Source organism: Taudactylus pleione, unplaced genomic scaffold (assembly GCF_031769625.1).
Source record: "Taudactylus pleione unplaced genomic scaffold, aTauple2 ptg000043l, whole genome shotgun sequence".
Lineage (NCBI taxonomy): Eukaryota > Metazoa > Chordata > Amphibia > Anura > Myobatrachidae > Taudactylus > Taudactylus pleione.
Genome location: NW_028284445.1, coordinates 18035691 through 18058724, shown reverse-complemented (window position 1 = coordinate 18058724; position 23034 = coordinate 18035691). Strand labels below are relative to the sequence as shown.

General features: G+C 44.9%; 1 protein-coding gene across 2 annotated transcripts in view; it reads right to left on the bottom strand.

Moving 5' to 3' along the window:
• Window positions 1-23034, bottom strand: part of ATP8A2 (ATPase phospholipid transporting 8A2) — a 758530-nt gene that overhangs the window by 457836 nt on the left and 277660 nt on the right. For both annotated transcript variants that reach the window (XM_088460283.1, XM_088460284.1), the window contains one exon: window positions 4807-4979. In XM_088460283.1, the coding sequence (XP_088316409.1) occupies window positions 4807-4979 (173 nt within the window). The remainder of the gene's footprint in view (window positions 1-4806; window positions 4980-23034) is intronic.

Here is a 23034-nt window from a genome sequence, read left to right as displayed (position 1 = left end):
TACAGAGAGACCACCACCAGCCCTGAGTAAATGACAGTCCAATAGATGGTGCTTAATAAGTAAAAATATATTTTTTAAAATAATTTTTTAACGGCGCTTAATACTATGCAGTATTTTGTGGTTTGGGTGGTTGTTCCTCATTACTTACATAATGTCAGCATCATTTAGAGAAATACAGGAAACATTGTATGTTTTTAATTGCACTCTGAAGACATGAGGCTGCCACGTATTTAGCTGAACAAGACCCTGCTAGGTCAGAAATCTACTTCTGTTAATCATATGGAAATTAGTGAGGAATGATTTATGCAAATCCATAAATGTTCATCACTGTAGGCGATGAAAGCAATTAACATGATGACCATTAGTGCAAGCCAAATCAAAATGATAATTAGATCTTAGAATTAAGTATGATAAAAAGTCCCTTTAATCATATTTCCCTCATCTTCATTTTAATTCAGCAATTGTTTGGTTTCCTTAAAATATGCTGCATAAATGTTACCGCAATTAGAAACTCTTACGCTCCCGGCACTAGAATAGATCACATATTTGTTACCAGAACGGATAGGGTAAGTAGACACCCATTGCTTACACAACGGAGAGGGAGCACACCCCGAACCCATAATATACTTACCGTCGGCGCGGGGGTCCGGCGCTGTAAAAACGTCTGGAAAATGTCCGCAGCGGCCATTTTCCCGTCGTTTGCGCATGCGCAGTACAGGGAAAATGGCCGCCGTGGCCATTTTCCCGGTGACCTGTGCATGCGCTATAGACTCTGGGCACACTCTAGAGCCCAGAGTCTATAACTCCGGTGCTGGCCATGCACAGCTCAGTGCGCTGCCGGCTGCCGAACGGAGAGGAGGGGGCCAGTGACAGAGACTGCACATGGGCCCCCTCCTCACTAGAAATGCCCCTGTGTGGACTGCACAATTCACAGGAATGCAGTCTATGGCCCAAATGTAAAAGGCTCTGATTTCTTTTATCCGGTGCTGTTCCGATGATATAGCCACTAGATTTAAAATGGCAATTATCTTTAAAGGCAAAACCAGGTTTTTGTTGCTTTAAAAAACGTAATTGCCGTTTTAAATCTAGTGGTTATATCACTGTTATCCGCATCTGTATTCAGAGTCGGCCATGTCTATACGACCTTATAGCCCCCATTCATCCGCTTGTGAATACATACGTCATTATCACCAGCGTGTTATTGCACCAGCCCTATCCTTGGTGCAAGAGCTTCATCTGAAGTCGGACATCTCTCTGCATATACTCATATCCAAGTGGCCCACACCTCCATCTACACACCCACGGGACACTTATCCTATGTGCCAACACCCAGATGCCGCCTACTTACACTCCCTCTGCTGCAAGTGGAGATGCAACTGAAATCCGTAGGGCTCTGAATTACCTGTAACTGCTTTAAGTTGCGAATGCAGGCCTCCGCGCATGCACAATTTGCTAAAGATCGCAAGAGCCGTCTGCAGACAGAATAGTTTGCAGCTCTGAATCAGTCCAGCTACAGATGCGTCCTTTTACGCTGTAGTTTCAGGACCCATGCGACTCGGCCGCGCTGAGCGTCTTTCTCGCTCAAAATGTGCGCCTTATTTGCATAAATAAAACTGCAAACGACAAAAGCCCATTGCTAGACTCACTGATCAATTTCATTTCCGCCATTTGTAAAACTGACTGAGGGCCTGATTCCGAGATGTAAGCAATGTCAATATTTACGCAATTGTTAGCCATTGTGTACTTGTAAATGCCGCACTGTGCACGCGCAGTGATTGTATTGCGGTTACTCTCACACAGAGGATTCATTAGCAGCCAGCGTTTGGGGTACGGATATGAGACGGCAGCAGTGGGTGTCCCTATGCTCGGCTAAGCTTTTGAAGACATTAGCATATTTTCGCTATTACGGTCGGTAAGGGATCACAGCCGCGATTGCATTAGCGGAAATCTCGGAATCAGGCCTTGAGCGTGTAACACTTAATTCATGTGCTGTTAAGATCGTAGCCCAGCGCCTCTAGTTGCCGATTCTGCTACGCGTAAAAGTCACAAAGTGTAAAGAAATATGCGTTGTGCTACACCTTTCGGAGCGTCTCAGTCGCACCGCGCATCTCGTGCCATATGACATATAGACGCGAGGTGTAGGAGGACACATATGTATGCTCATTCATTTCTTACTCAGATGTGTGGATCACGTTGCGCCAAATAGCCCAGGTCCTGTGCGATGTAACTGCGATGAGCATCTTTTTCGATAAAAATGTGCTATTTAGTCGCACAAATAAAATGACTGAAAGTGACAAAACAGCATTGATAGCGTACACGGGGCCTGATTCAGAATTGGCCGCCGTTGCATCTGTTTTAAACCAATTCCTTTTAAAGATGCAGCCTGGTGTCTCTAGTACGCTGTGAGCGACTTTTTGCTGCATCTGCCTTACAACTAGTACACAAAAGACGTACAGTATGCTACTCGTCTTGTAGCGGCTCAGTCTGGCGTAAGACATGATCAGTGTATGAGGTCACATCGGCAGCTCTGCGCCAACAGAGGGATAAGTGCTTGTGCAGTCGCGTTCTCACACTGCAGGGGTTTAGCAGGATGTTCCTGTACACGGGGGCATGCAGGACAGAGGAAACGCTAGTAATAGATTTACTGTACTCTCTACAGCAATTCAGTTTTGTAGCCAAGTGATGGAGTCAACCTAAAAAAATAAAACTATAAAAATGTGCTGTAAGAATAGACCAGTTATTTCCTTTACCTATCGTGCTGTTCTGTAGACAGAACTGAAGTCTTACGTGCTAGACGGAATGACTTAAAATCGCTTTAGTGAACAATGAAGACCATTTCAGAGAGGTTTCTGGCACTTGTGACTGTTGAAGTAAGGTAAAACTTAACAACAAAAGCCAGATGACAGTGCCGCAGTTCTTTACTCCATTTCCTGCTGACAAATACTCACAAGACAGATAACAATCATTTATAAAAAAAAAATGTAAGTGCCAATTTGCTGTTTTTTTTTTGTTTTTTTTACTTAAAGGAATGCCATCATCAATATAATAAAAACATAACATCCTGTATATAACCATCATATTATTTGACCTGAATATTGCTTTTATTCATATATTTCTATTGGTTGGTGTAAGTTTTAATATCTGTATAACGAGGGCCTGGAAAGCAGAAACAAAAATGTTCCCTCTCACTCACTTTCTCTCTCCAGTGAACCTCAACTGTTTTCGTCTATTCCCTATCCGGTATGAAGTCGGGAAGCCGGCGGACCTAATCCCGACAGCCGGCTTCCCGACTGCTTAATCCCGGTGAGGGTTAAATGACAGGCGTCTAAATCTAGACGCCTGTCATTTTACTGACGCCGGGAGACCGTCTCCCAGCTCGAAGGGAAACCGATCGCGGGGGGGGGGGGGGGGGTGTGAGGGGGTGGAGGGATAGGTTTAGGGTTCCCAGGGGGGACTTCGGGTTAGGCACCCACCGGGGGGTTAGGTTTAGGCTAGGGGAAAGGGGGGTTAGGGTTTGGTACCCCCGGGGGGGACTTGAGTTTAGGCACCCCACCCCCCGGGGGACTTAGGTTTAGGCGGCGGGGAAAGGCACTTAGAGGGGGGATTAGGGTTAGGCACTGGGGGGGACGGTTAGGGTTAGGCACCCCTAAGGGAGGGTTAGGGTGTAGAATTAGGTTAGAGAATACTTACCTTGGACGAACGGGATTTCCTCCTCTGCCGGGATGCCGCTGTCAGGATTCCAACCGCCGGGCATGGGTCCGGCGGTAAATCGTACTGATTCCCTCTATCCTCCTCTTACTCCAGCACTCTCTTCCCCCTCATCTGTCTAGTTCTATAATCAGCACTTGATTTTATTGCAGTATATAGATTTACCTTAGCACTACCTTCATCTTTACTATTGTACTTTTTGGGATGTCCTAACCTTTTCTGCTCTTCAGACTGTTTTTTTTCTGTATGTGGCCTGTGCATCCCTGTGTGTCTTTTTCCTTTCTTCTACACTGTTATACCTTTTTGATTGTGGACAATGTTTTGATGCTGTTATTGATAATCAGGAGTGTCTGTGTTGTCATTATGAGGTGGGGTGTGATGAGTAAGTAGGACAATAGACTATTGATGTGTGTTGTGTGGAAACATTCTAGAAGTGACATCACTGATACAGGTGGAAGGATTAGAGTTCTTACCAACTGTCATTTCATACCAACGTGATGACACACAGTGGAGGAGGCTATTTTGTTTACTGAACCAATATTCATTAGTGACATAGCTAAGGCATTATAATGACTATAGGATGTTCTCATGAATTCTGGTTGAGTCTCCACAGTGTGAGGACTACAATGTTATAACAAAATGCAATTAAAGGAAAATCTAAAAGAAAAAAAGCATTTACTTTTAGGACTAGTGTATTTTCTTGTAAATTTGGACTTGCTCAAACTTCGCTATCGGCAATAAAATAAGAAATGAAATCAAATTTAGCACCATAGATGTCAAGAAATAGAACATTCCCAAAACATCTTAAATAACAATACAACATGAAATATAAAACAAATCAACATCTGGTTATATTGTAGTTTTCCATCTGAGATTATCTTAAGTTTCTGTTTTGCTCATAATAAAAAGTTGCAGTTAAAAACATTTCTTTTCTTCCTTTTTTCTCATTGATTTGGCTGTCAAGAATATCTGTGCTATACATTTCCCAACCAAACTGTTTTACAAGATACAGTATAGTTTTCACAGGCCTAACTCCAGACATAAGCACTTCTGGAATATGGCGGCTGTTATGACAGATAAATAATGTATTCTTTGTACCTGCAGCAGATGACAGCCTTACAGGAAAGTGCCAAGTCCAGGAAGCACTGGCGGACTTCAAATGAGAGAGCGTACTTTAGGGTCTGTCCATCGATGATTAAAGCAAGGTCGTTCTCTTTTCCAAGCGAGTCTCCGAGGTTATTACAGTGGTTCGTTAAAGTTTCTCTTGTTGCCTTTAAAAAAATATAGAAAAATTAATTCAGTTAAGTATATTTGAGTTATTTAAACCACTTGTCTCATGGCTTGTTACATTCAATTACAGCCATCTACAAGGCTTGTGATGTTAATGATTTTTTTTTTTTTAATATGCCTACTTGCCCTTGAATAATAAAACAATGGAATTTAACCCCTACAGAACACTTCATTACATATTCCAAATGATCGAGTTTCAGACAAAACATCCTAAATATAAATATATTAGTCTTTGGGGCAGATTCAATTAGCTGTAGGGCTTACCCAGTGGTTAATGGTCAGCCCCGAGCTATTTAATTAAGGGTCGTTACCCTGCACCTTAAGCCCCCGAGGGTGCGTTTAATGCTGATTTTCCTTGTAGCCTGAGGAGCTACGAGGAAAAAAAAAAAAATCGCTGTTATATGCAGCCTCTGATTCAGAGCCGGACGCTATATGCGCTCGCTCGTTCAGAAAAAGGGGCCGGCTATTTAAGTTGAGCGCTCGCTCTTTGCGGTCTGTTGACGCCTCTATGTCTGAGCAAGCGAACGAAACATGCGCTCGCTATTTTGTAAAGACGCCCCTTTGCCATTTGCATCATACGTCATCTCCGCTATTTATTAGATTAGTCGAGTACATCGAAAGGCGTCTGAACTGCTCGCAGTGCTTGTGGTAGGATTTTCCTACCGCAATCATGCGAACAGTTCAGGCTAAGAAACAACCAAGTGACGTGGTCGATGACGCTGCTTTGTTAATTATGCACACCCTTAAAACGCCTGTTTTGACCGTTTGGCACGCCTGCGTTTGGATCACCACTCCCCGTTTTCAAGCACCTTCCCCTGTTACCACCCAGAAACGCCTCATCCTGTCACTCAAATTAGCAGGCACTCACTATTTTGCGAACACACAATTTCCGACCGCACTGACTGGTTGGCGCATGCGCATTACGACCCATACGCATATGTGCGAACATCACTCGGAGCGAACGAGCGGCTGCTTACGAGCGGCTCTGAATCAGGCCCTTAATGCGCAGAGTAACCCATAGATTACTGCACTTAACGCTGATCTATGGGTTAACGCGCTTTGCCTGCGGGTTTACCGTGCAGAGAAATTGACAAATAATTGAATAGCTCAGTGCTCTGGTCCTTACCCTTGCGGTGAACACCGTGGGTGACTGAATCTGCCACCATGTAAAACTGTCATAGGAGGGGGGGGAACTGGCCCAGAGAGCTGCCACAAGCCCGGGTAATGAGGGGGGGAAGGCTTGGCCAAATCCCAGGGAGGGGTGGCAAACCCCTCCCCTTCAAAAAAAAAAACAAAAAAAACCATTTTCCCTGCACCACTAAGCGGCGTTGGCAACACACAGGGAGGCACCGATGCCGCACAGGGGGATATTTGTCCTCCTCAGCAGCGCTGCAAAGGGGGTCAATGCCTCCCTTAGCACCTGACCCCTCTGACACGCCCAGACAGACAATTAGTACCCACCCCCCCTCTCTGCGCCTGTGGGGGGAGATGCATCAAACCTTCTAAAAAGAAAAAGTGGAAACGTTGCTAATGGCAACCAATCAGCTTCTAGATATCATTAAGCACATATAAAATTAGTTTGAAGCTGAGTGGTTGCTATGGGTAACCTCCACTTTCTCTCTTTAGAAGGTTTAAAACATCTCCCACTAAATGTTAAAACATGACTAGATAGGTACACAATTTTCTCATCACCCCAGGGGCAGAACTATGGGAGACAATGGAGGCACCTGCCGCTGGGCTCCAGCACTAAAGGGGCACCTCCTCCATTGTCCACAACATATTCACCCCACTTAGGGCTGTAACTATGTACCCAGAGTGTACCGTCACGGCCGCCCAATACATGGCATCCCTTCCCAGCACCTGAGAAGCCACCATACACGATGGAGAGCTCCATGTCAGACCATCAGTTGCTGCCTTCGTCTATCTATAGCCTGTCTGCATGCAAACTCCTACATTACAGTGTCAGCGGCTGTGATGGGGGAGGGGGGTGGGTGGGTGTCACCAAATTATAACTTGCCTCCGGGCATCTGGGATGAATTTACGCCACTGCATTACCCTCTATTGATACTGTTTTCCAGATTAAGAGGAAGGTGCTTCTTTACCCAGCAATAATCTGAAGCAGCAGAGTGTGAATGACAGACCTTGCTTCCTTAATGTGCGTATCCACTAGCAGATAGTGGAACGACAGTACGATTACAACATTGTAATCGTACAGTCGTTCATCATATTCTGCAGTGCCTACACTGAACGATATGTCGCACCCTCTCTCATCCCTGAACATGCTCAATCTGTCATTATCGGCAGATTGACCAGCATGTTCAGGCGATGATTGATGTCGAAAATGACCAGCGAGAGCGCACATCGCTGGTCGTTTTCCACATTTTTATGTCCGATTTGCAAAACGATTAATGAGCAATTGAACGATAACAATGTCGTTATCGTTCAATCGCTCATTTTAATCACCTAGTCTACGCGGCTATACTTTGCAGATTTGATATGTGAATTGATACACACTAACTGAAATGCTGCCTTTTGCATTTTACCCTTTTGTCCTATGCTAGATCTACTGAGGACAGTGGGCCTGATTCTGACCTGCTCGCGAGCGCTGAGTGGGTCAGAATCACCGCAAGGGTCTCGTCGCAAGCCCGATGGTCTTGACCATTGCGACCATCATTTTGGTCGCTCGCTATAGCTGTGGGTGGTCACCGACAGCTATGCGAGCGGCCAGGAGGCCGCTCCAAACAGTGAGAGGGACGGCCCTGATTCAGAGCGTCCGGCTCTGAATCAGGGCCTGTATTCCACAGAAACATTAGCTAAAAAAAATATGAGAATTACGCTGCTGTTTGTTGTTTGACTTGAGTGAATTTCTGCCGTTTCCTGTTCTAACAAGTCTAGACCGTAATCATTCTTTCAACATATCAGTCTTCAAAATCCACAATTCCGACGGATCATGTGATAAAGTTACAAATACACTTGCACTCTTGATTATTTGAAAACATTCAGTGCTAATTTCGTTCTTGGTGTTTTACTCTAACGGGGAGATTCCGTGCTTTGTGTAAACAGTGTAATTTTGTCAGGGAGCCTACGTTATGCCACTGTAGTGCTGTTGTAAATCCACGTAAAAGAGTATAATTTGTTGACAGGCAAAGAACTGAAATATCCTGAAGGAAAGATCATGTGTGGTCCCAGCTGTGCAGTCAGACTCCCAAACCACTGCATTTTATACCGTATCTAGCACTCCAAGGCCTTTGCAATAGGGAACAGTTCTCACTCTAAACTTGTTTTCAAATTTATTGACTAAAACACTACTTAAGTAGAAACTAAAAATAAAAAAGTGTATTTTTTTTAAATACTCTGATGCCATTTCTGCTGGATTCTGGTCACTTGTGCACAGATCCATGAACTTAAAAAAAACTGCACAAACACCTAGGAAGAAAATTCAATTGACTTATTCTGCAGAACCATCAAAGCTCAACGAAAAAATCTGTTGCATGTTACTGCTGGGGATACGTCTGGGGCTAGTTCAGTGTATAATTTAAAAAAAAAAAAAAATTTAAGTTTTCTGGCTGGTACATAGTGTTCATTTCTTTTTCATGGAACATAAAAACATCAAAGATCCCTGTTTATTAACTTCATTTGTCTTTTTTTGGCAACACACATTTAAACTAAGCTTATTGGAATTCAGAAAATACTATATAAGAATTACTATGGTTCAATAACAATTTGGAAGTCCCATGATTTTGAAATAAAAAAAACTTGTACACCCATGTAATTCTGTGCTCAGAAAATACACCCCTCAGGTCATTAGTTGTGAGCAGGTAAGAACAGAGAAGGAAGTCCTCCTTTCTAGACTACGCAAGTTCTGCATCACTTGTTGAATGGAAAGATTTCTGAAATGTAGTACAGAAATGTCTAGAACTCTAGATGCTCTACAGATCACACACAGATCAGAGGAGCAGATTTATGAATATACAATGCATTCTTGATTCTTTACTAAATTTTTGGAAGTTTTCACATGCTCCTGGGAGCGAAGACTACACTCCAGGATCCTGTCCACTTCCCCACTGAAGTGGGCAAAACGGAGCACAATGATACAAATATTTTAAACATTCCCTCAATTAATTGTATCATTTGATAAGGAAATTCTATGGAATATTGAGATGAAATGTCTCTTCCTAGCGGAGACATTACATCATAAGCTCATGTCTAATACATACAAGCTTCTTCTCACTAAAGGGGATTTCGACCGAGAGATGTATCAGCAAATGGATAGTAGGCATTCCCTTCTTGACCCTTGGCTAGTGTGGTCTTCTCTTGGAATTTGGTATTTTGCTTATTTGTTAGTCAGCAAATCATTTTGGAGGCCTTAACCTTGTTTGCTATTGCAATAAAGTCCAATGCCACTTGAGGGTTCTCTGGTAGAAACCAAGGTGGTCTGAAGACTCTGTGTTGCAACTGCTAATATCCAAGGACACAGAGGCAGGGTTGGCGGGCTGTGGTATGCAGGGTCAGCATTGTAGGAGGAAGCCGTCCTGGAGAGGCATCATGCTGTCCTGAAACCGGCTACTGCCTTGATCACCATTTTAAATAGTGCCCTGCAAGTGGGTGTGGTACCAGTTTAAATTTGTTGCCGACTGCGAGCCAATCATTGTTTGCGGACTGGTGGCTAATAGGCAGCAGCGGATATTTGAACGTGGCGATGTTCATAAGCCAATCACAGCTCACAGACAGGAAGCCAAAGAAGCAGCCCGGTCATTGCTCCATCTGTTCACTGCCACCGAACGAAGCTGTCAGTATGGCGGCGGTCAAAAGGATAGAACATCGCATGAAGAGCTTAGGCAGCCACAGAAGAGAACAGAAGATGGCACTGCTGGCCAGATCAGAAAGAAAGCAGTTCGGACTGGAGAGTGCTGCAGGTGGTGGGAAGCAAAGCGCTAAACAAAGCTCCCCACTGCACCTTCTGCCAGTTTACCAGCAGGTGGCCGTGGCCACCACTCCCTAGACAACCAGATATTTGGCATTAGGCCCGTGGGTGCAATCAGGCCCCTCAGGCCTGTAGGGCATGTTAGGCAGCAGATTGCCCCACAAATGACTCTGGGCATTAAGCCAAGGTCACTTTATGCTTCCCAAGATAGGCAGGCAATAGCCTGATCCCTGGGTAAGTGGCAGGGCATTAGGCCCAGATCAGTATTTAGTAACAGATAGGTAAGGGGGGCCCCTATTGTGTGGCATAAGGTGAATAAGGGGCTAAACTGTGTGGCGTATAAGGGGTACTAATGTGTGGCATAATGTAAATCAGGGCTCTAATGTGTGGCGTAATGTGTATAACAGGCTCTACTGTGTGGCGTAATGTGTATAAGGGGCTCTAATGTGTGGCATAATGTGTATAAGGGGCTCTAATGTGTGGCGTAATGTATATAAGGGGCTCTACTGTGTAGCATAATGTGTATAAGCCCTGTATGGCATAATGTGTATAAGGGGCTCTAATGTGTTGCGTAATGTGTGTAAGGGGCTCTACTGTGTAGTGTAATGTGTACAAGGGGCTCTACTGTGTTGCATAATGTGTATAAGGGGCTCTACTGTGTGGCATAATGTGTATAATGGGCTCTACTGTGTGTCAATGTGAATACGGTGCTCTACTGTGTGGCATAACATGGATAAGGGGTAAATATGAAACATTGTAAAGAGACATGTCAAGAGGACATATTTGCAGGTGGGCGCAAATTTATAACTTTGTAGGGGGCGCCGAACACTCTTGCACCGGCTCTGAACATAAGGTTCACTTCCTCAAACAGATCATCATGTCTAGCATAAAGAAATAAGTAATTTATATAAGAGTATTGGTCAGCACACTTATATGATGGTTGGGGGGGAGACACAATTTCTAATTTCTTATATTGAATAATGTAATAAATATAACATGTTGTTTATAGATAAGATTTCGGCCAGAACTGGGGATTCAGGATTATCCGGGAGAGACACAGATATTCGCTCTCTACTAACTTGAGAGGTCTGAAGCAGGGAAGGACATATATATTACTCTCTCTTAGGTGGTGTAGCTGATAAGTGTTCATAGAGAATGGTAATAGTGACTGCAGGAACTTATAGAATCGACACTCAGGACTAGGCAAGACCGTACGGACTGGGTAGTATGGGAACAGGAATGAAACAACTGGGACCAGATTGGGGCCGGACCGGGATATAAACAGAGACAGAATGGTAACCAGACTGGAGCTCAACTGGAACCAGGTTGGGTCCGAACTAGAGCACAAGCTGGGGCCGGATTGGGACTGGACTGTAGCACAAACTGGAGCCAGATAGGGACCGGACTATAGCACAGACTGGAGCCAGGTTGGGACCGGAGTATGGCACAGACTGGAGCTGGATAGGAATTGCAGCAGGAACCACTGGTAACCAGAGTCAGGGAGCTGGAGCCAAGGACATATAATAGCGACAAAGCTCAGGCACTGAGGGCCTCATTCAGAGGCGGTCGGAGGATGCAAGCGGTCACTCAGAAACTGGGCGGCCGCTTGCATCCTGACCGCCCGCTTCTGTTTCGGTCGTTACACCCACAGCTCTAACGACCGCTAGGGTGATGGTGGCGATGGTCAGAGACCATCGTGACCATCGGGGATTACGACGAGACCCTAGGGTAGGGTCTCACTTGTCGTAAGCCCCGGAGAGATTCTGGCTCTGTCAGAGCCGGAAGCTCTCCACTGACATCACTAGTGATGCCAGTGGGGCCTCCCCCAAATGGTAGGCGTTCCCATGGGAACGCCTCCGTTTGGGCTGCCACCCCCCCGGCCCACCTTCCAAACGGGGCGAGCTGTCAATCAACATTGACAGCTCGCCCCCTTTGGAAAGAGACCCGCTACGACCGGCGCTGTCGGTCGTAGCGGGTCTCACGCATGCGCACGAAGGAGCCGGCTCCCTCGTGCGCAGGCGCACTTGACAAACATCGAGGCTTCCGTGCGGTCGTAGACCGTACGGCCGCCTCTGAATGAAGGCCTGAATGCTTATCCGGAGAGAATATTTATACCTTGGATCACGAGGTGATTGGCCGATGTCTCAGGTGAACATCAGCCCGGCTACCATTGGGGATTAGCGGTCAGCTGACTGGTACCAACATGGCAACGCCCAGTGTCCAGAGCCTGCAGAAATGCCAATGGAGCTCCGAGCCCAAGACCACCACCATGCCGGAACCCCGCCAACAGTGCAGACTCTTGAGACTCCCCAGGCAGAGACCCCTGGCAGGACAGCAGACACTGAGGGCAAGAATGATTCCTGACAATTTCCTTAACACAATGGATGGGATATACCAATTATCGCATCCTTACTCCATGAAATTAAATTTATTTTTTTGCACTGCTCCTGAAAACTCAGACCGCCTTTTCTATACATCGTGACAAATTGGACTGTCTGGAGAAGATTTACAGAACGTCCCCAGCATCTGCTCCTCTACAGTTATAGCCATATTGCTTGGTAAACCTCTGTAGTTTTCTAGAAATGCAGGGGAACTTGCGCAAATCAAAGAGCATGACATTACCCACATTTTCACCACCACACTTTTTATTTCAGAGGGTTAGACCGGCAAGATATTGTAAAAGTTATGATTGAGAAAAAAAGGCAGCTAATAGTTAAAAATAAAATATAAATCTAATATATTATCTCCATCTCTTTTCCATTTGATATTTGGTAATAGTAGAATGCAAGTAGTTAACAATACCAAACTAATTGCACTTTAAAACAAGCATTCACTGAAACACAATACCCAAATTCTCTACACATTTACCGGAATTGTTCACAAATCAATTAAACAAAGTTGGCTAACACTTTGTTTGATATGAGTCATGATGCAAAGAAAGGTTTCAAAAGCCACAAATCAGACAACTATTACAGCAATATCAAAACTAGTTTGACATTGAAGGCTAGTGACGGCATTAAATAGCCAGAAAACAGGTTTACACTAGACATAAAACAGAGACTTATCATTTGGTTATCTAGACGGCAAAAGGGGTAAACAAAGATTTGATAGATACCATGAGTTTTTATATATGCCTGCGGATTTGCCCACGATGAAATCGCTTCTGACATTTTTTTTAAATTTGAGGTACATTGCTTTGCATAGGGGCCCTATGCCGGGAGTGGCCCACGTGACCAGCAGCACTATACAGACTGGTAGCAGCAGCGCCTTCACCCACCACTCACACCAATATCACTGTGTGCCCTGTACACAGACTGTTATGTAGCCTATCCTATTCACCTACCACTCACACCAATGTCACTGTGTGCCCTGTACACAGACTGTTATGCAGCCTATCCTATTCACCTACCACTCACACCAATGTCACTGTGTGCCCTGTGCACAGACTGCTATGTACCCTATCCTATTCACCCACCACTCACACCAATGTCACTGTGTGCCCTGTGTACAGACTGCTATGTAGCCTATCCTATTCACCCACCACTCACACCAATGTCACTGTGTGCCCTGTACACAGACTGTTATGTAGCCTATCCTATTCACCTACCACTCACACCAATGTCACTGTGTGCCCTGTGCACAGACTGCTATGTAGCCTATCCTATTCACCCACCACTCACACCAATGTCACTGTGTGCCCTGTGCACAGACTGCTATGTAGCCTATCCTATTCACCCACCACTCACACCAATGTCACTGTGTGCCCTGTGTACAGACTGCTATGTAGCCTATCCTATTCACCCACCACTCACACCAATGTCACTGTGTGCCCTGTGCACAGACTGTTATGTAGCCTATCCTATTCACCCACCACTCACACCAATGTCACTGGGTGCCCTGTGCACAGACTGCTATGTAGCCTATCCTATTCACCCACCACTCACACCAATGTCACTGTGTGCCCTGTGCACAGACTGCTATGTAGTCTATCCTATTCACCTACCACTCACAGCAATGTCACTGTGTGCCCTGGGCACAGACTGCTATGTAGCCAATCCTATTCACCCACCACTCACACCAATGTCACTGTGTGCTCTGTGCACAGACTGCTATGTAGCCTATCCTATTCACCCACCACTCACACCAATGTCACTGTGTGCCCTGTGCACAGACTGCTATGTAGCCTATCCTATTCACCCACCACTCACACCAATGTCACTGGGTGCCCTGTGCACAGACTGCTATGTAGCCTATCCTATTCACCCACCACTCACACCTATGTCACTGTGTGCCCTGTGCACAGACTGCTATGTAGTCTATCCTATTCACCTACCACTCACAGCAATGTCACTGTGTGCCCTGGGCACAGACTGCTATGTAGCCAATCCTATTCACCCACCACTCACACCAATGTCACTGTGTGCTCTGTGCACAGACTGCTATGTAGCCTATCCTATTCACCCACCACTCACACCAATGTCACTGTGTGCCCTGTGCACACACTGCTATGTAGCCTATCCTATTCACCCACCACTCACACCAATGTCACTGTGTGCCCTGGGCACAGACTGCTATGTAGCCAATCCTATTCACCCACCACTCACACCAATGTCACTGTGTGCTCTGTGCACAGACTGCTATGTAGCCTATCCTATTCCCCCACCACTCACACCAATGTCACTGTGTGCCCTGTGCACAGACTGCTATGTAGCCTATCCTATTCACCCACCACTCACACCAATGTCACTGTGTGCCCTGTGCACAGACTGCTATGTAGCCTCTCCTATTCACCCACCACTCACAGTAATGTCACTGTGTGCCGTGCACAGACTGCTATATAGCCTATCCTATTCACCCACCACTCACACCAATGTCACTGAGTGCCCTGTGCACAGACTGCTATGTAGCCTATCCTATTCATCCACCACTCACACCAATGTCACTGGGTGCCCTGTGCACAGACTGCTATGTAGCCTATCCTATTCACCCACCACTCACACCAATGTCACTGTGTGCCCTGTGCACAGACTGCTATGTAGCCTATCCTATTCACCTACCACTCACAGCAATGTCACTGTGTGCCCTGGGCACAGACTGCTATGTAGCCAATCCTATTCACCCACCACTCACACCAATGTCACTGTGTGCTCTGTGCACAGACTGCTATGTAGCCTATCCTATTCACCCACCACTCACACCAATGTCACTGTGTGCCCTGTGCACACACTGCTATGTAGCCTATCCTATTCACCCACCACTCACACCAATGTCACTGTGTGCCCTGTGCACAGACTGCTATGTAGCCTCTCCTATTCACCCACCACTCACACTGATGTCACTGTGTGCCCTGTGCACAGACTGCTATGTATCCTATCCTATTCACCCACCACTCACACCAATGTCACTGTGTGCCCTGTGCACAGACTGCTATGTAGCCTATCCTATTCACCTACCACTCACAGCAATGTCACTGTGTGCCCTGGGCACAGACTGCTATGTAGCCTACCCTATTCAAGTATATTCAAAGCATTTCTCCCCCCCCCCCCCCCCACTCCTTACCGGCCGTGCGCATGGTGCCATATCTATCTCTTGCATTGATTATGTCAGTAAATTTAGTTTTTATTATTGTTCAGCTTTAACTTGACAGATCGAGATTAAACTAAGTGCAGGTTATTTCTGGGAATGTCACGCTTGTGCTACAATTTTTTGTGGATCCAGACTTGGGTTATGGATTGGAGTCAGAGTGAGTGAAGCTGGCTGACTTGAGATGTGATATCTGGAATGGAACCAGCGAATGGAACCGGTGGCGTCTGGTTTCATCCCGATGATCCTGCAATCCGATACCTGATTGCAGAATCATTGGGGTGGAGCCAGATACTGTAGCCAGTAGTGCAGCAAGATGGGAAACTGCACGAGTCTCTAGACAATGATAAGAATCTGCAGGTGTTCACTGGGAAGCACTCAGCTAGGCTGTGAACAACATTGCACTGGCAACAAGTGCTGTGTGCAGGGAGAGTCCTTATATACCCCTGGCTTGTCAGGGATTGGCTGCAGGCATCATGTGACTGCATATTGGTTTCCTGTTGAAGGATGGATATTCACCTGACTCAGACTATTATGGCTGCGCCCAGCAGCCAGCACTGGAGGGAATATTTGATGTGGAAGCCAGGGAGGCTACAGGAGATGAGAAGAAGCCATAGCTGGAGAGTGTGTCACATAGCTGGATCATGGAGGTGGAAACCAGATAAGTGACCCGGTAGCTGTAGCAGTGCGATTTGTGACAAGGAGTTTCCACTACAACATGATGCAGTTTCCATGAAAATCGGTTCAGTAGTGTGTTCCAACTTTTGAACAAACAGACAGACACAACGTTCTTCTAATAGTAGTACAGATTATATATATATATATATTTATATATATATATATATATATATATATATATATATATATATAGTGAAAAGGATCACATATGCTGGATTAAAAGGTTCAAGCAGTTCCTTTATTCTCAGCATCAGGTAAGCTTCGGACAGCATATACTTCACAGCATGGCAGTTTACATTTCACAAGCAAGTTGCTAACACATCCATATGGCTTCCTATCGTAACCCCACACCCCCCAACCTATTGTCCGGGCGACTGATTCACCATCGGAAGCATTGTGGAATTGCACTGACAACTGTAAAGACAGATAACAGGTGCTGATAATTAGCCCTGCTTGTGGCTTACAACTGATCCCAGGAAAACCTGGACTGGATCTCATTACCATGCTGTTTATTGATTCATCTCCGCAAAAACCTGCTGCTCCACATTGACCTCATGTGAAAGCATGCTGTCCGTGTCACTATATTATATATATATATATATATACACACACACACACACAGACATATATATGTATTATGTGCTAGCATTTCTGAGAACCCCTGCCACACATGCATTACACAGAGTGTATGCACAAAGGTGTTGTTGCAATCGGGACAGACAGTATCAGACAGGTGGCGGAAAAGTGATGGGCGTCACTGGGAGGTGGCTAATAATGCACACAAACATGGGCCATTCAGTGGGCATACTATGGAAGAACCGCAGGCGTGTCAATGTTCCCAGATGCACAGCCACAAGCATAGGAGGCTGTGCTCAAATGGAGAAACTGCACCTGCTGGAAAAGTGGGTGACTCAATCCTTGCACATTTGGCCACATTAATGCACACAAGAGAAGACGTTTGAGGAGAAGCAGGCCATATATTGTGTAACACACATGATTTAGTAAAAGGCATCAGAATGGCTTACACACCTCATTATATAATACATATGTGCTTTAAATGTAAGGACTAAATTATCACCACTTTATGGTCTCAGCTGGCTTACTAGGGCTTGTAGTTACACAATACTTGGAGAGCCACAGGTTATACTTCTCAACAACTTTTACCCGGGCTGCCAGGGAGATGGCGGAGGCCAGGTAAGAGATGTGGAGGGTGTGGCTCTGTGATTTCCATCATTGTGCACCCACTGTACAATGAGGCTATTTGCAGCATTATGCAGTGGGGTGCTAGATCACAATGACGCGTTTCACCACATATAGATTCTCAGAGGAAGTAGTAAGATCCAGGAGGCTGGTTTACTCTCTCGGGAGTCCATGAGAGCTCAGGACTCATCTCTCAGACATTCCGGGAAAGTAGACGACAACTGTGACACACGTTGTCCACACCAATCATAAACAATGAAGCTTCATCTATTTATTTATGTACAGTATAACAGCAGGGAATGGAATATTCATAGTACAACGGACTGTGGATGCCCAATGTACATTGACATTTTTTTCTAAATATATTCACCCTGTATGGATTGCAATGTATAGGATAGTAAGGATTATTTACTAGCAGAAGAATGTATGGTTGCATTCTGCAAATGGGCCTATTTGTCCAGTAATATCCACATCGGAATGTATCACAAATTTGGATGTATTTAATACACTGGTAGAAGTAGAGTTAGGAGTTGTGTGCTTTTAAACCCAACACAAAAAAACTGTAGTGTTAAAATAAAGCTGTCCAGTCATTTGTGTACCACAGGTAAGCAGGAAATAGTTGCCCAGCATGCAAAAACTAAATGCATATGTAACATAACTTATAAGGTAAACAGTATCCCATGAAAAGTGTATTCAAACTCTGCCACCTCCAAGAATGTGTACAAAGAAAGTTGTTTTACATGGCTGTAGCATGGAATCACATCAAATACAAGTTGCATGAATCCATCTAGCCTGCATTCATCAATGAATGACACAGTCTTATAGCTTTCAGAATCCTCCTTCCATCAAAAAAGCATTCTATCCCGCGGACAATGTCATCCTGATGCTTTTACAGGAGGTCATGTGCGTCCATATAAATGTGACAATAACACAACAGGACTTATATAGGTGACATGGTGACACAATCTACCATTTTACACCCAAGATGTTTGAACAAAGTGATCTTTTTCATATGGGGTAGCCCAGAACACAATGGTAAAGGGGTTGGATGGAGGAAGACAAAGTACAAATTAGGAAGAGGAAGAACAGGAAAACTGACAATAAGCTGCAATCTCTCCTTTATTCTTTGAACCACATTTCTGGAACAGGAGCAACCTAGGGGTTTGTTCACATTCCAGAAAAAGTAAATACACAAAACCACACTGTGTATCTAGCATAATACTTTATTCTCTACATCAGCAGACTGGCAACAGCTAAGAATTAAACATCCTTTTATCAAAGCCTACAGAGCAGTAAACATTACAACATACTGATTGACTAATAAGGACATAAACAGCACATAGTGATTTGATAAATAAACACTACAGATACTACACGGGACATCGCAGCTGAAGAATTTGTGGTGCCCTGTATACTGTAAACAAGCAATGTCAGCAATTTAAATATTGTTATACACGCTTTAATGAACTTAGAAACAGGGCAACACCCAATCTCACAATGCGGAGACTAATGCTGGGTACACACTGCCTGACATATTGGCCATTCAATTGAACGGTTGATGCATCGTGTGTGCGTCGGCCAGTGTGTGCAGACGATATGCCTGTAAACTACGTCGCTCACAGACATATCGCGTCAGCTGTGCAGCACAGCCGATGCCCAATATATCTGCAGATACATCGGCACATCGTGCTGTTTGTATGAGTGGTCAGCCGACCAGCCGTACACTTGCTGCAGAGTCCGGCGGTGACTGATATCACAACTGGGTGGGCACATGTAAATGCCTGGTCAGACATGGCATCAGTCTTGATACATCAGGCTAATGATTGCTAAGTGTGTCTGCACCAATCGTCAGATCGGCTGTATGGCTGTTCCGCTGTCCTGTTACCCTAGTGTGTACCCCCCTTAAAGCTGGGTACACACTATGCAGATATATTGGCCAATCTTGCAAGCCACAGCCAATCTGCATAAGCACTGTATAACGTGTACACCCAATATATATCGTTTTCACACATCATCACAGCTTGCCATACGACGGGCGTGTCAGATAAGACAATGTGATTTACGATGTGGTGCGGTAACATTAATCCTGTAACAATATATTTTGTAATCATATGGTGGACCATGTAGTGCATATGCTAGCACGATGTATCATTACATCGTATCGGACCGCCACAAGATTGCCAGGTCGTTCAAGTGTGTACCCATTTTAAAGACAGATGTTCCTGCGCCTTTCTTCTCAACCAGGGCCGGCTCGAGGCATGTTTGACCACTGCGGTCGAACAGTGGCGCCACCCCATAGAAGGCGCACCCCTCCCAGTCATTCCCGCTTTTCGGGCACTGCCCCGCTGTTCCACCTGCGGGACAAACTGTCCCGCGAGTGGTCGGGATGTTGGGCACTTCCACCACCGCAGCTGTGCTGGCCCCTGGGAAGAAGAATGGATGCCACGCGCATTCAGTGCAGGGAGAGAGCTGGGGGAAGCCCAGGTACTCACGTAGTGCCGGGCTCGCCCCCAGCCTGATGTTAAATGGGAGGAGTGTCATACGGGCACGCCCCCAAATAGCGTCATTTATGGGGTGTGGCTTGTGGTCATGCTGGAACCGGTCCTGTTCTCAACTCTCCTTCATTTCTACCAGTCACCCATACACTGCAGCCATTGTGGGTGCTGAACCAATTATCAAGACAGTGTAGCCTATCACACCATTAGGAAAGAGTGATGCCTGAATTTACAGTAGTCATGCCTCAACAATGCAACTAGTTCCTAGTTATTTAATGAGCTGGATTCTCACATATATTAATCTAATTTACTAATTAGCTGTCTCCATTGTTTGTAGTCAATGTGTACTTTAATGCAAGTGTCACTTATTCACTCAGCTGGGATGAGATCAGCTCGCAGACTGATCATACTGATCAAAAGCATAGGACTAGCATCTATTTGAGGTAAATTAAGCTGGGTACAAACTATGCGATTCATTGCAGGATATATATCGTTCTGACGCGAATCGGAATATATGAGTGCGTATCACATAGTGTGTATACCCGAATGCGAGTGCACGTGAAGCCCAGCAGATGGAACAATGCAATGAACAACGCCATGCTGCTAAACATTGCGCAGTCGTCCACTGCATCATGCGGTCGCTGGGTACACACATGGTGTAGTGAGTACCCAGCATTAGTGTAACCTCCACCAAAGAACTAGATGAAGAGCATGTAAATAGTAGGGACTTTTCAAACCCCTTACAAATCAAAATAAGTATTTTATGTCATAAAGACATCCGCTGATTGAATGAGTGTGCAGCCGGCTTTATTTATTATGTACCACACAAAACGGAAATAAAGACGTTCTACATTGTGTGAATCAATGTCATTGTATATGTACGGTGAAGCCTGAACTGCATATTAAGAAAGAAAAAAAAAAAAGAGGTCAGTTTGGGATGCCTGCAAATCCAAACAAAGGGTAGCGCCTTACACCAACACCATTCATCATTATGCTATAAAAACCTACTTAAAGACTTTTACTGCTGGTTTTGGAACATTTACTACTGAGATTGTAATAACATATGAGTGGCAGAACGTCAGCTAAGCAAGTGTCCAGCCAGCCTGCCGAATCTAATGTGATTCAATCTCCCGAGGCTTCACAGTAGCATGCACTAAACTGTTTCCTCCTGTTTGTATTCTGGTCTTATCTCACACACATCAAAAGCCGCTAATGGATACATCAGCATAAACCTATCAGCGTTACATTAGCCATACCAAAACAAAGAGGATTTCAGACCAGAGTGAAACTTTCAACACTGTTCCACAAAGTATTCACCTTGCTCTACATTTGGCTGAAAAATGTAATAGGTCTTGTTGGCGGAATACGGCCTTAAATGACTCCAGCCCTACCCAAACCACGCCGCACAACAGAATAAATTGGTCCTTGCTGTCCCAGCACTATGAGTACACTATAAAAGCTTAACTTGTACATTGTTGGCTTGATTCTGAGTCACACGCAAATGTGGCTGCTTCTGGAGATCTTCCGCATACCGCGCATGCGTTGTGGGGTGCATAGCCATCTTTGTAAACATATGCGCAATTTAGCGCCATACGCTTCTCAGACGTCAGAATCTCTGGGTGGCAACTAGGCAGAAAGAACGTGAACGGATAGAAGAGAAAGGTTTAGTAGTAGGTGAGTAGCCATAGTTACTTGTGAATATGAGTTGGGCACTGTGGATGCCAAATTCCGTCACATTTCCTGCACCAAGCATGGGGGTGGAGGTGTAAGTGCGGATGACGGCTATTCTCGCAGATTTGCGTATGACTCTGATCGTGCGTATAGTTTCACTAGCATTCCATTCGCAGCAGAGGCCGGTGCTGCGGTCACATTAAGTGCAGCTCTGAATCAGGCCTGTATGTCTGGGCGTTTGCACAAATTCAGTAATGCGGCTGAACCAGCTATTTCAGAGCAGTGCAATGATTGGCTTTAGCTCTGATCCACTCTAGCAGATTTCTATGTGCTCTAAATGTTGTGGAACTTTTCAGTCTTTAAATGACTCTTTGCAAAGAGTATCAAAGAATAACTGCAACCACCTTTGTCAATCCGGGGAAATGTTCCTTTTACAACATGTTGTGTATAGTGTTATGGAGCATACACACGGTCAGATTTGTCAGATGAACGATTTTACCAAAGTTTTGAACGATTGAACGATTTTTGACTGCATTAAAATGAATGGAATCGTTCAAGTCTGACTGCAAACACATCAGATGTCAGATATCGTTATCTGACAAACGGGAACGCGCATCGTTCATCGTTCAGGAATGTCAGATTTTCCTTCAGATATGAACGACTGAACGATTTTTAAATCGTTATCGTTCAGATCTGAAGGAAAAATCTGACCGTGTGTATGCACCATAACAATCCTGCTGTGATAAGTTATATAAACTGTTGTAGCTACAAGTACTATGTCGGCTCATCTGTGAATATAAAGTCAGCTTTATAATACAGTTTAAGTCAATTAAGTAATAAAGGAGGGACCTATGCAGATAAGCTTTGCAAAGAGAGGTGAAAGCTCTATAGAAGGCAATTTAGGGCCATCATATCTATATTTGTTTAAATAGTGCCAGCATATTCCGTTGTGCGTTACAATTGTGGAAATACTGGATTTTAAGCAAACTTCTCAAAATTCACATTGACATCTCCATAAACTACCTAAACTCTCCCTATTCACACGTACCAAGCCTATTTACTGTAGGTCTACACCCTCTTCATACAACTAATGGCACTTTAGACCTTTGAAAAGTATTGGTGGACATCATCCCACAATAGGGATGGCCATCCGTGGGCTGTCAATTGATGGTCAACAGTGATGATTACCATTGATGGCACAAAACCATGTATGGTGAATCATCAATGCTTTGCACCCCTCAATGGCCACCGCTGCATGAGTCAATCAGAATCTAAGGTGGGGCATAATGGGTCACCAGGGGGCGAGGCTAAACTCTTTGCTCTCGGGAAAAAGAAAACATTGGGTCCAAGTCTGCCATTGATGGCAGAGAACCATTGAATCTCTGCCATTAAAGGAACAACGATTGGTAGTTGACCATCGATGGTTGTTAATTATTGATGATGAACGGCCATCTCGAATCCCACACAACAGCCCAGATTCTCCAA